Source organism: Canis lupus, chromosome 38 (assembly GCF_048164855.1).
Source record: "Canis lupus baileyi chromosome 38, mCanLup2.hap1, whole genome shotgun sequence".
NCBI classification, from domain to species: Eukaryota; Metazoa; Chordata; class Mammalia; order Carnivora; family Canidae; genus Canis; species Canis lupus.
Window position 1 is genome coordinate 730,249 of NC_132875.1, and position 11,643 is coordinate 741,891.

An 11,643-nucleotide genomic window follows, 5' to 3' on the forward strand; every position below is an offset into this window, starting at 1 on the left:
AAACAGCAAACTCTCCCTGTACATATTAGAGAAAGCTCAGTAACTTTGTCTTTAAAAAAAGTAAACGTTTAATGAGCCCTGATGAAGGGCACAGAATACAGAGGCTGATAATTCCTTCTACATCTCTCTCTTTCTCTCTTTCTCTTTCTCTCTTCCTCTCTCACCTTTCTCTTTCCTTCCCATCCTCTCCCCCATCCTATCTCTCTCCAAATCTCTCTCCATCCTTCTCTCTGTCTCTCTCTCCCTTTCCCTTTCCCTCTCCCCGTCTCCCCATTTCACTGTCTCTCTTTCTCTCCTTCCCCTTTCTCCCTCTCTTTCTATCTCTTTCTCCTCTCCCCAATACTCTGTCTCCTACACATGCACTTTCTCAGCATAAAGCCTTAAAAGGCAAAGTATGGATAGAACTGTAGGTGTCTCAGTTAATTCTTGGGTGATGGAGATTTAGAAAGGATGCTGTAAAGGTGATTGGGAATTAAAAATTAGCTGTCTTTTTAACCAGCTTAAGGAACTGCTGGTTAAGGAACTGCTTTTAGACTCACAGAGTGCTATTTCAAATGAAATGCAAAAGTTTGGCTAGTTGATACAATGGAGGAAACCATGTAATAGTCAGAAAAGCAAAAATTCTTTTTTAAAAAAGATTTTATTTATTTAGGAGAGAGTGAGTGATAGAGATCACAAATGAGGGAGGGGCAGAGGGAGAGAGAAAAACTGGCTGCCCTGCTGAGCAGGAGCCTGACACAGGGCTCCATCAAGGTCCCTGGGATCATGACCTGAGTGGCCACTTAACCAACTGCACCACTCGGGTGCCCCAGAAAAGCAGAAAATTTTAAGGGATCTTTTGTCTCTGCATGTAGAGAATGACATTAGAGAGATTGTTTTATCCCAAAATGTTGAAACAGAGGGCTAAAATTACATGGTACATGAATATTAAGGGAACAAGTTTGGAAAAACTCAGGACTCCAACCTCTGGGGACAGTTGGAAATAATTTAGATGAAACCCTGGGATTATAGGTCACTTATTTCTTCAGCAAGCTTTCAGGCACGTGGTGTAGACGAGACGCTGCTGTATGTCTGGCGATTGACAAGTTGTGAAGTTGAAGACAAACGCTTAAGGCTAGTGACCAATGAGATTCTAAGGAACCCAAGAGAAAGTGACAGATTAGAAGTTATAGGGGGGACTCAATGTGCACTTGTTGCTTTAACTGAGAATCTGCAGAAGGTCCCATTACAAGGAGAAAAAGACAACAACCACAGCATAAGGCACGGACGATTCCCAGATTTAGAAGGTAGGATAACAATGACACGATTGTTCAAAGGTTCTCCATGCTAAAGCACATGTGAAGGAATCCACCGTTAGTTATGAGCAGAAAGGTACGTTTGGGAAAAGTGTGAGACACAGAGTGAGATTGCCTCAACTTTGTAGATAATGCAGGAGTGAGGGCATGGGAATGGGGTAAAGGGTTAGTACTGATAAGGAGCTGCACGCTTCTGACAATGGCAGAGACACCAAGACAGATGAAGGCTGTTTCCCTACATGAGGAATGTGTCAAAAGAGGGCATATCCTCAGAGGTGAATCCTCAGACATTGGAGCTGTTGCATGTGGAATATATGTATTATCAATAGGGATAAAACGATGACCACAGGAATTCCTAGTTAAGATAAAGTTTTTAAAAAATACTAGATTACCCAAGAATTAAGTGGAGACTGAGTAAATCTGGAGGATTGGAGCGGGGGCTAGAAGATAGGCTTTATGTGAGCAAATACCAATCCCTTTGTGTGAACACTTACCCAAACTCACTGCTACAATCATTGCAGATAAAATGGCACCATGGGTGTCATACTAATTCAAGCTAATTTTTGGTCAATTTGTGATCCTTTTCCTTCTCTGTCCTGCCACCTGTTCTCACTCACACCAGCCAGACAGCGCAGCTACGTTAGGAAGGAAAGTCTCTCTGTTCCTCCATCCCAAGATCTCTGGACGTGATCACACTGGCTTTGTCCCTAGGAGTCCACCCTCCATGGCCAATTCTTCCCGGGTCACTGAGTTCCTGCTGCTCGGTTTCTCCAGCTTTGGCGAATTGCAGCCTGTGCTCTTTGTGCTCTTTCTCAGCCTCTACTTGATCATCCTGAGTGGAAACTTCACCATCATCTCCGTCATCCGCCTGGACCGCAGCCTCCACACGCCCATGTACTTCTTTCTCTGTGTCCTGTCCACCTCGGAAGTCTTCTACACAATTGTTATCCTGCCCAAGATGCTTATTAACCTGCTCTCTGTCCTCAGGACACTCTCCTTCACCAGCTGTGCCACACAGATGTTCTTCTTCCTTGGCTTCGGGATCACGAACTGCCTGCTTCTGGGAGTTATGGGTTATGACCGCTGCACTGCCATCTGCCAGCCTTTGCGCTACCCCGTTCTCATGAGCTGGAGGGTGTGTGCACAGCTGGCAGCAACTTGTATTATCAGTGGCTTCCTGGTATCTCTGGTGGGAACAACGTTGGTCTTCAGCCTCCCTTTCTGTGGCTCCAATAGGGTCAACCACTACTTCTGTGACATCTCCCCAGTCATCCGACTTGCCTGTGCTGAAACCTACATCAACGAGCTGGTCATCTTCGTCTGTGGTGTCCTGGTGCTTGTTGTGCCTTTGATCTTCATCTGTATCTCTTATGGCTTCATTGTCCGCACCATCCTGAAGATCCCATCTGCTGATGGCAAGCGAAAAGCCTTCTCCACCTGCGCCTCCCATCTTATTGTGGTCATCGTCCACTATGGCTGTGCCTCCTCCGTCTACCTGCGGCCCTCAGCCAAATCCTCATCAGGTAAAGACAGGCTGGTGACAGTGACCTACACTATCATCACCCCACTGTTGAACCCTATGGTATACAGCCTTAGGAACAAAGATGTACAGCTGGCCATTCGGAAAGTGATTGGGAAGACTGCGGTTTCTCTTAAGACTTTATAGTTGGACAGTTTTCAACAGTCCCCACACGTTTGAGTGGAATGTGTCACTAAGTGTTCAAGTCATGATAGCTTCTGCAAATAAATGTCAGTATAACGTGTGGCCTTGGACCACTTGTGTGATGTTGCAGGGTCTAAATGTTCTCTTAGGTAAAGCAGGCAATAGGAAAAAACAATGCTGGTGTAAGGATGAAAGGGGGATAGAATGCATCTGCAGCTCTCCTCCTTCTCCTTTCCTCCTCTTGACTTTTGGGTTCTCAAAAGGCTCTTAAAAACCTGTATCTCCTGCTTATTCTTTCGCTCATTTGCCCCAAGCTGTGATTGTGCTCTTTCTTTAAAGTTATGTCCAGCTTAAAGGGAGGTGCTTGAGTCTGAAGGTGGCTTAGATGACATGAGAGAGGACATGAAAGTCATAATGCACTAAGGAATCAGAAGGTTTCAGCCTGACCCTTGTTAAGTCATGACTTTAAGGAAGTCATGGTTGTTCTCTTAATCTAGAATTTAACTTATGCTACATAAAGATAGTTTGATTTTCCTTTTTTTTATTTCGCAGGGTTTTTGCTTGTATCTAATGCATAACTTGAAAGAAAATACGTGTAAAATATACAACTGCACAGAGCGTAGCTCATGGTAATCAGAGCTTTGTGCATCTTTGTAAGGACCTTTCAAGTCTTCCAATTCTCTGAATATGATCCCTCTAGGTGCCTTTTCCAACTACCCCTTTAAATTACTTGTTATGGAATATAGAGGTATGCTATGTGAGTGAGTGGGGAAAATAACCTACCATCCAGTCCCTGGAGAAAGGCTGGAGGAAAGGTCTCCATGCCCTTCCACATGGAATGTGTTCAGAAGAGGGAGGGACCCAGTTCAGAGTGGTCATCAGGCCGGTACTTTATGAGATACTGACTCTGGTGATCATCTTGCCCCACATGTTCCCTGTACAGAAGGTCCTTCCTCAGTACCCCTCATGGATCCCACCTTCACTGACCCGGTACCTGCTGCTTTCCCTTTGCTGTGGCACATGCTCGTTATTCTATGATTATCATCCTCTCTGTCTCTTGTATCATCCACTGACTCCAATCTTGGCTCACAGATGTTTGAGGTGGTTACGACCACTGAGACCTTTCCCCAGATCTACATGACCTGAATTTCAGACACCTCGTCTTCTTGCTTATGCCCTCTGCACATGCTAGAGCCCATCAGTGTTCTCTTGAATGCAAAATGAGACTACTTGTCTCCTGTTAAGTTTATTTAGATTTTCAAATTAAAGTGTGTATCATCGAGGGCACCTGGGTGGCTCAGTTGGGTAAGCATCTGTCTCAAGCTCAGGTATTGATCTCAGGGTTCTGGGATCAAGCTTCATGTCCAGTTCTGTGCTCAGTAAGGAGTCCGTTTCTCCCTCTCCCTCAGTTCCTCCCCCCACTTGTGCTCTCTTCCTCATTCTCTCTCTCAAATAAATGAATCCCTAAAGAAATCAAATGTATAATTATCAATAATGCTCTTATATTTAAAAGTTGTTACCTCTATTCTTTTTTGTCTCCCATTTTTCAAATTTTAGATTAAGTCTTTTTATGTTACTCTCATTCTTAGTCATTGACAAATGAAGGCATTTTAAAACACCACATATCTCTGTAAGTATGGATTAAGCCATCCTCATTAAAACACTCTGTTCTTTCTTATTTCCTCATACTGTGTTTCCAGTTGCCATTTATTGACCGAATGGTTTTTAGAAACAAGTATTTGCTTATTTATAGTTATTTATAGTTATTTGTTTATTTATAGTTTATTTATAATTATTTCCTTGCTAATATTTTAAAAGTTCCATTAGTTATTTATAGTTTTTTATGTGTGTTAGTGACAGACTGTGACTGGTACAAGTTCTATTTTTAGAATCCACTGCGTTTTACACTTTTCTATTTTTTCCTATGAAATATTTTTATTTATAAGAGTATATTATAGATGTTATCTTAATTTTGTAATTAAGCCATCTTAGTATGCATGCTCATGATTTATTTGATGTGTATAGGTCTTCTCATGGTTTCATTGGGTTGATTTCAAATACTTCACTATTATATTTCTAGCCATACTGACATGGATTTTTTTGTGGAATCTATTTTGTAAATGCTAAAATTAACTTTTTGGGTCTCAACACATATATTCTTTCTTGAAACTCACTAAAACATCAAAAGCAAACAGGAGAAAGTAATACACAGGAAGGATTAAAAAAAAAGTTAAAGAGCCAAAAACAATGATTCTAAGGAGAAAGACAAAGCTAAAAGCTGGGAAACCTGTACAAGGAGAGAAACCCACCAAAAGAAAACCAGGTCATGGTATGGAACAGTGTCTTTACTCTCTCTCACTCCTGCCTCCCCAAGGCTGTAGAAAAGAGCAAGATTTCTTAACGTCTCAGGAAAGAGCACAGCTTCTCAGTCAGTGCTTCACAGATCACCTGCAGGAAGGACTGATTTCTATGTCCATTTCATCTTGAGCCAGTACTTCAGTAAAATACAATAAAAATGCTAAGTGAAACAAGTCAATCAGAGAAAAACAAATACCATATGATCTCAGTCATATGTGGAAATTAAGAAAGAAAGCAGATGAATATATGGGAAGGGGAAAAGAGAAGAAAAAGGAGAGAGGGAAACAAGCCATAAGGGACTCCTATCAATCGAGAACAAATTGAGGGTTGATAGAGGGGAGGTGAGGGGGGGATCGGTTAAATGTGTGATGGGGATTAAGGAGGGCACCTGTTGTGATGAGCACTGAGTGTTGTATGTAAATGATGAACAAGTGAGTTCTACTCCAGAGACCAATACGGCACCGTATGTTAACTACCTGAAATTTTAATGAAAAAATCAATTAAGTATTGAGGGAAATGAAAGGAAAAGCATCTGAGTGTCCTGTTGTGTGTACAAAAGGTGTGCGTGCACTGATGGGATGTCTCAGTGAAGCACGCTCTCTAACAGTTGCTCACTGCATCGCATATCATACCCATCCCATCAGAGGTTGATAACAAGGAGCTCAGAGACTAGACCCCAGACTCTCATCTGATAGCACTGCTTTCTATATTGTCCACGGGGAGGTTAGCCTGGGGGTTTCCTTCCTGGAGTGGAGATACTCCAGTGCACCAGGAGCCGTACTTGAAGCAGGAATGAGTGTGAGCGTGAGTGTGCCCCCAGCAAGGAGGGTCACGGGGCTCTCCCCACCTGTCTCCCAGAAGTGACAGCCCCTCCTTAACAAGTCCCTTAGGAAACAGGACAATCTCTTTCTGCCAGTGATGACGGGGATTTAGGGGTCACCTCAACAAAATGAGTGACGCTGCTCTGCCTGACTCTCCTCCTACAGGGAGCCCGCTTGTCTGAGATGCACCCACACACATAGAGCTTCTAGCAAGCTTTTCAGTGCCACAGTCCAGAATGTATTTGGACATCCAAGGCTTCCCAGACATTTGAAGAAGGCTTGAATGTGAAAACGCAGAGGTCAAGACACGAGGGCAAAATGTTTTCAGGGAAAATATAGAAAGGGCAAAATTTTTTTTCAAGGAAAATATAAAAATGCATAGGACAGAAAATATTATAATTAATACCTTCATATAAAACATATTATGCTCATTACAGAACAGTATGTCGCGTTCACATTTTGGAATCAAAACTCACCGACAGGGATCCCTGGGTGGCGCAGCAGTTTGGCGCCTGCCTTTGGCCCAGGGCATGATCCTGGAGACCCGGGATCGAATCCCACATTGAGCTCCCGGTGCATGGAGCCTGCTTCTCCCTCTGCCTGTGTCTCTGCCTCTCTCTCTCGCTCTCTCTGTGACTATCATAAATAAATAAAAATTAAAAAACAAAAACAAAAACAAAACAAAACAAAAAAAAAACTCACCGACAGAAAAGTGTACAAATCATGATTGGCAAGTGATGTGGAGCATTTTCTCATGTGCTTGTTGGGCATGTCTATGTCTTCCTCTGTGAGATTTCTGTTCATGTCTTTTGCCCATTTCATGATTGGATTGTTTGTTTCTTTAGTGTTGAGTTTAATAAGTTCTTTATAGATCTTGGAAACTAGCCCATTATCTGATATGTCATTTGCAAATATCTTCTCCCATTCTGTAGGTTGTCTTGTAGTTTTGTTGATTGTTTCTTTTGCTGTGCAGGAGCTTTTTATCTTGATTAAATCCCAATAGTTCATTTTTGCTTTTATTTCTCTTGCCTTCATAGATGTATCTTGCAAGAAGTTACTGTGGCCAAGTTCAAAAATGGTGTTGCCTGTGTTCTTCTCTAGGATTTTGATGGAATTCTGTCTCACATTTAGATCTTTCATCCATTTTGAGTTTATCTTTGTGTCTGGTTCACGAGAGTGGTCTAGTTTCATTCTTCTGCATGTGGATGTCCAATTTTCCCAGCACCATTTATTGAAGAGACTGTCTTTCTTCCAATGGATAGTCTTTCCTCTTTTGTCGAATATTAGTTGACCATAAAGTTCAGGGTCCACTTCTGGGTTCTCTATTCTGTTCCATTGATCTATGTGTCTGTTTTTGTGCCAGCACCACACTGTCTTGATGACCACAGCTTTGTAGTACAACCTGAAATCTGGCATTGTGATGCCCCCAGCTATGGTTTTCTTTTTCAATATTCCCCTGGATATTCGGGGTCTTTTCTGATTCCACACAAATCTTAAAATAATTTGTTCCAATTCTCTGAAGAAAGTCCATGGTATTTTGATAGGGATTGCATTAAACGTGTAATTTGCCCTGGGTAACATTGACATTTTCACAATATTAATTCTGCCAATCCATGAGCATGGAATATTTTTCCCACTCTTTGTGCTTCCTCAATTTCTTTCAGAAGTGTTCTGTAGTTTTTAGGGTATAGACCCTATACCTCTTTGGTTAGGTTTATTCCTAGGTATCTTATGCTTTTGGGTCCAATTGTAAATGGGATTGACTCCTTAATTTCTCTTTCTTCAGTCTCATTTTTAGTGTATAGAAATGCCACTGACTTCTGGGCATTGATTTTGTATCCTGCCACACTGCCGAATTGCTGTATGAGTTCCAGCAATCTTGGGGTGGAGGCTTTTGGGTTTTCTATGTAGAGTATCATGTCATTGGTGAAGAGGGAGAGTTTGACTTCTTCTTTGCCAATTTGAATGCCTTTAATGTCTTTTTGTTGTCTGATTGCTGAGGCTAGGACTTCCAGTACTATGTTGAATAGCAGTGGTGAGAGTGGACATCCCTGTCTTGTTCCTGATCTTAGGGGAAAGGCTCCCAGTGCTTCCCCATTGAGAATGATATTTGCTGTGGACTTTTCGTAGATGGCTTTTAAGATGTTGGGGAATGTTCCCTCTATCCCTACACTCTGAAGAGTTTTGATCAGGAATGGATGCTGTATTTTGTCAAATGCTTTCTCTGCATCTAATGAGAGGATCCTATGGTTCTTGGTTTTTCTCTTGCTGATATGATGAATCACATTGATTGTTTTATGGGTGTTGAACCAGCCTTGTGTCCCAGGGATAAATCTTGCCATCAGGGAAATACAAATCCAATCCACAATGAGATACCACCTCACACCAGTGAGAATGGGGAACATTAACAAGGCAGGAAACAACAAATGTTGGAGAGGATGCGGAGAAAAGGGAACCCTCCTGCACTGTTGGTGGGAATGTGAACTGGTGCAGCCACTCTGGAAAACTGTGGAGGTTCCTCAGAGTTAAAAATAGATCTGCCCTACGACCCAGCAATTGCCCTGCTGGGGATTTACCCCAAAGATACAGATGCAGTGAAACACCGGGACACCTGCACCCCGATGTTCACAGCAGCAATGTTCACAATAGCCAAACTGTGGAAGAAGCCTCGGTGTCCATCAAAAGATGAATGGATAAAGAAGATGTTGTTTATGTATACAATGGAATATTACTCAGCCATTAGAAATGACAAATACCCGCCATTTGCTTCAAGGTGGATGGAACTGGAGGGTATTATGCTGAGTAAAGTAAGTCAATCGGAGAAGGACAAACATTATATGTTCTCATTCATTTGGGGAATATAGAAAATCGTGAAAGGGAATAAAGGGGAAAGGAGAAAAAATGAGTGGGAAATATCAGAAAGGGAGACAGAACATGAGAGACTCTTAACTCTCGGAAACAACTAGGGGGGTGGAAGGGGAGGTGGGGGGGTGGGGGTGACTGGGTGACGGGCACTGAGGGGGGCACTTGATGGGATGAGCACTGGGTGTTATTCTATATGTTGGCAATTTGAACACCAATAAAAAATAAATTTATATATAAAAAAACAAAAAACAAATCATGATTGGCACAGCAATGAATGAATATTCAATGAATGAATGTTCACAGAGTGACCATGAAGAGGTCAAATGTGGAATATCCCCAACACTTCACACTCTGTGTCTCGTCCAACAGACACAACTATTGTGGCTTCACACGTCAGGCCTCGCTGCTTGGCTGGCTTCAGACTTTATAAGAGGGTGTATTCTCCAGAGTTATTTTCATCCTTTCTCTATTTCTCCCTCTTTGGTGTCTACTTTTCCTGTCGATGGCCGTATCCATGACATTTATTCAGGTGTATATTCTCCCAAGTTTACACTTGGTGTGTGAAGTGGATTTTCATTCATTTGTAGTTGCTTCCTGAACTATCGCTTTGCTTTCCAAGACTTCTCTTCCTCTAATGACTCATAAGTGAATTCTTTTAAATTCTTATCTTTGCTAGTACTTTGCACATTCTATTGCTCCTTTTGTTCCTTTCAGCGTATTCTGAAATATTGGGTAGGAGTTTCCATCTGTATAATGGATAAATTTTACAAGGTTTTGTAAGGTGAGCTCCCAAGGAAGCACACTCAGAGAGTTTATAATAAATGCAAGGGATTGACACCTGTGGGGTGGCGGACTTGGGCAGAGAAGGAGGTCATGCTGAAGGGACTCCCAGGGGCAGCGTCAGTGCCCTGGAGGTGGGTGCTGTAGCACAATAACCATTCAGAGGGGCCTGTGTTGGGCCAAGATGACCAGAACTTCATGAATGCGCATCAGTCAGTGTTCTGTATGGGTTGGTGTGGGAGAGGTTGTTACTTAGGGCAAAGTGTCCATGCTGCTAATGAAATACCTGGACAGGCAGACAGCTAAAGCCTCCCCACCCATAGCATGGCCCCCACTGGGGCAGTAAGCCTTTATGTGCAGGAGAATCTGCATCCACGTAGTCACTGCACAGGCACTCTGCTGACTCCCACAAGGGTGTTGTTCTGCTGGGTTTTCCACTGTAATAACTTTGTGAGCGATCTTCATGACCTTCGAGTTCATCGGTGTGAGACTGGTTGTCCTGCACTCCCAGAAGGATGGTAGGGCCACCTTTACACCTCTAGCCTTGTCACTGGAGCCCCTGTTGTGCTACCGCCGGAAATTATCCAACTGTTAACAGAGACCCTAAGCTTTCCTTCTTTGGGATGATGTTCTCAGGTTGATCAATTGATCTTTAGCTTCTTTCCACAGGCAGTTCTTTTTTATTTTTGTTCTCACAATGCTAGGACTATCAGAAGAAAGTCAGTCTTTTCCTCTGCTTCCTCTTTCACGTATTTTAATCCCATATGTTGAGCTTCTTGAGTATGTTTTGTTGATTCAATTCTTAAAAATGTGCCCATGGGGATATTACCTTCCCTTTTGCATTCACTTTTCCCTTAACTTGATTTTAAATTGAGGAATGATTTACATTAAAAATTCAAATATTTTAAGTGCAAGTTATTTATGAGTTTTTGCAAATATATTCACTTACTTACCCACCACAGCAATCAAGAAATAAAGCCGTTGTATCACTCTAAATATTATTCCATGCCACTTTCCAGCTGGCTTCCTGCCTTGAGACAACACAGCATGGATTTCTCTTTTTTTTCTGGCTTTATTGAGATATACTGGCATATAGCATTGTGTAAGGTGACGGTGTGTGATGTGACAATGATACACATGTATATTGTGAAGTGATCACCGCAGTCAGGTCAGCTAACAGCTCCATCTCTTCACAAATTCCCTTTTCTGAGTGTGTGGTAAGAACATTTACAATCTACATTCTCAGCGATGTTCAAGTTTATGGTATGACAGTGTTGTTAGCTAAGGTCATCAAGTGCTACCTTACATTCCAGAACGTATTCATCCCATAGCTGCAAGTGTGTGCTCTTTGACCCATATCTCCTATCTTCCCCGCCCTCCTCCCCTGACAGCCCCCGTTCTACTCTCTGTGTCTATGAGTTCAGCTTGTTGAGACTCCACATGTAAGTGAGGTCTTACAGTATTTATCTTGTCTGACTTATTTTATTTAGGACATTTTTTCAACTTCCTTCCATGCTGCTGCAAATGGCAGGATTTCTTTCTTTTTTATTGTTTAAAAAAACTCAGGGTGTTCTGTTCTTTCATTACGGCATAGAATTCTCTTATATGAATATGCAAAAATATACTTATCCATTTATATGTTAATAGAGATTTGGGTTTTTGGGTTCTTGACTATTACTGGCTGTTATGAAAAAACCTGCCATGAACATTTTTTCCTAAAGGTCTTTTGTGGACATTTGCTTTTATTCCTCTCTCTTCTATCTGGGTAAATACATATTTAAATCCATAAGATGCCGCCCAGTGGTTTTCAAAGCAGGCATGCTAGATGATTCTCCCATCAGTTTCTTCATATGCTTTCCAA

The 11,643-nt window shown here is 42.1% G+C and overlaps 1 protein-coding gene across 1 annotated transcript; it reads left to right on the plus strand.

The window, feature by feature from the left end:
- The first annotated feature begins 1,921 nt into the window (after window positions 1–1,921).
- LOC140626827 (olfactory receptor 10R2-like) lies at window positions 1,922–3,042 on the plus strand. Its single transcript, XM_072814562.1, has one exon. The coding sequence runs from the start codon at window positions 2,020–2,022 to the stop codon at window positions 2,959–2,961; it is 942 nt and encodes a 313-aa protein (XP_072670663.1). The 5' UTR covers window positions 1,922–2,019; the 3' UTR covers window positions 2,962–3,042.
- The last annotated feature ends 8,601 nt before the right edge of the window (window positions 3,043–11,643 follow it).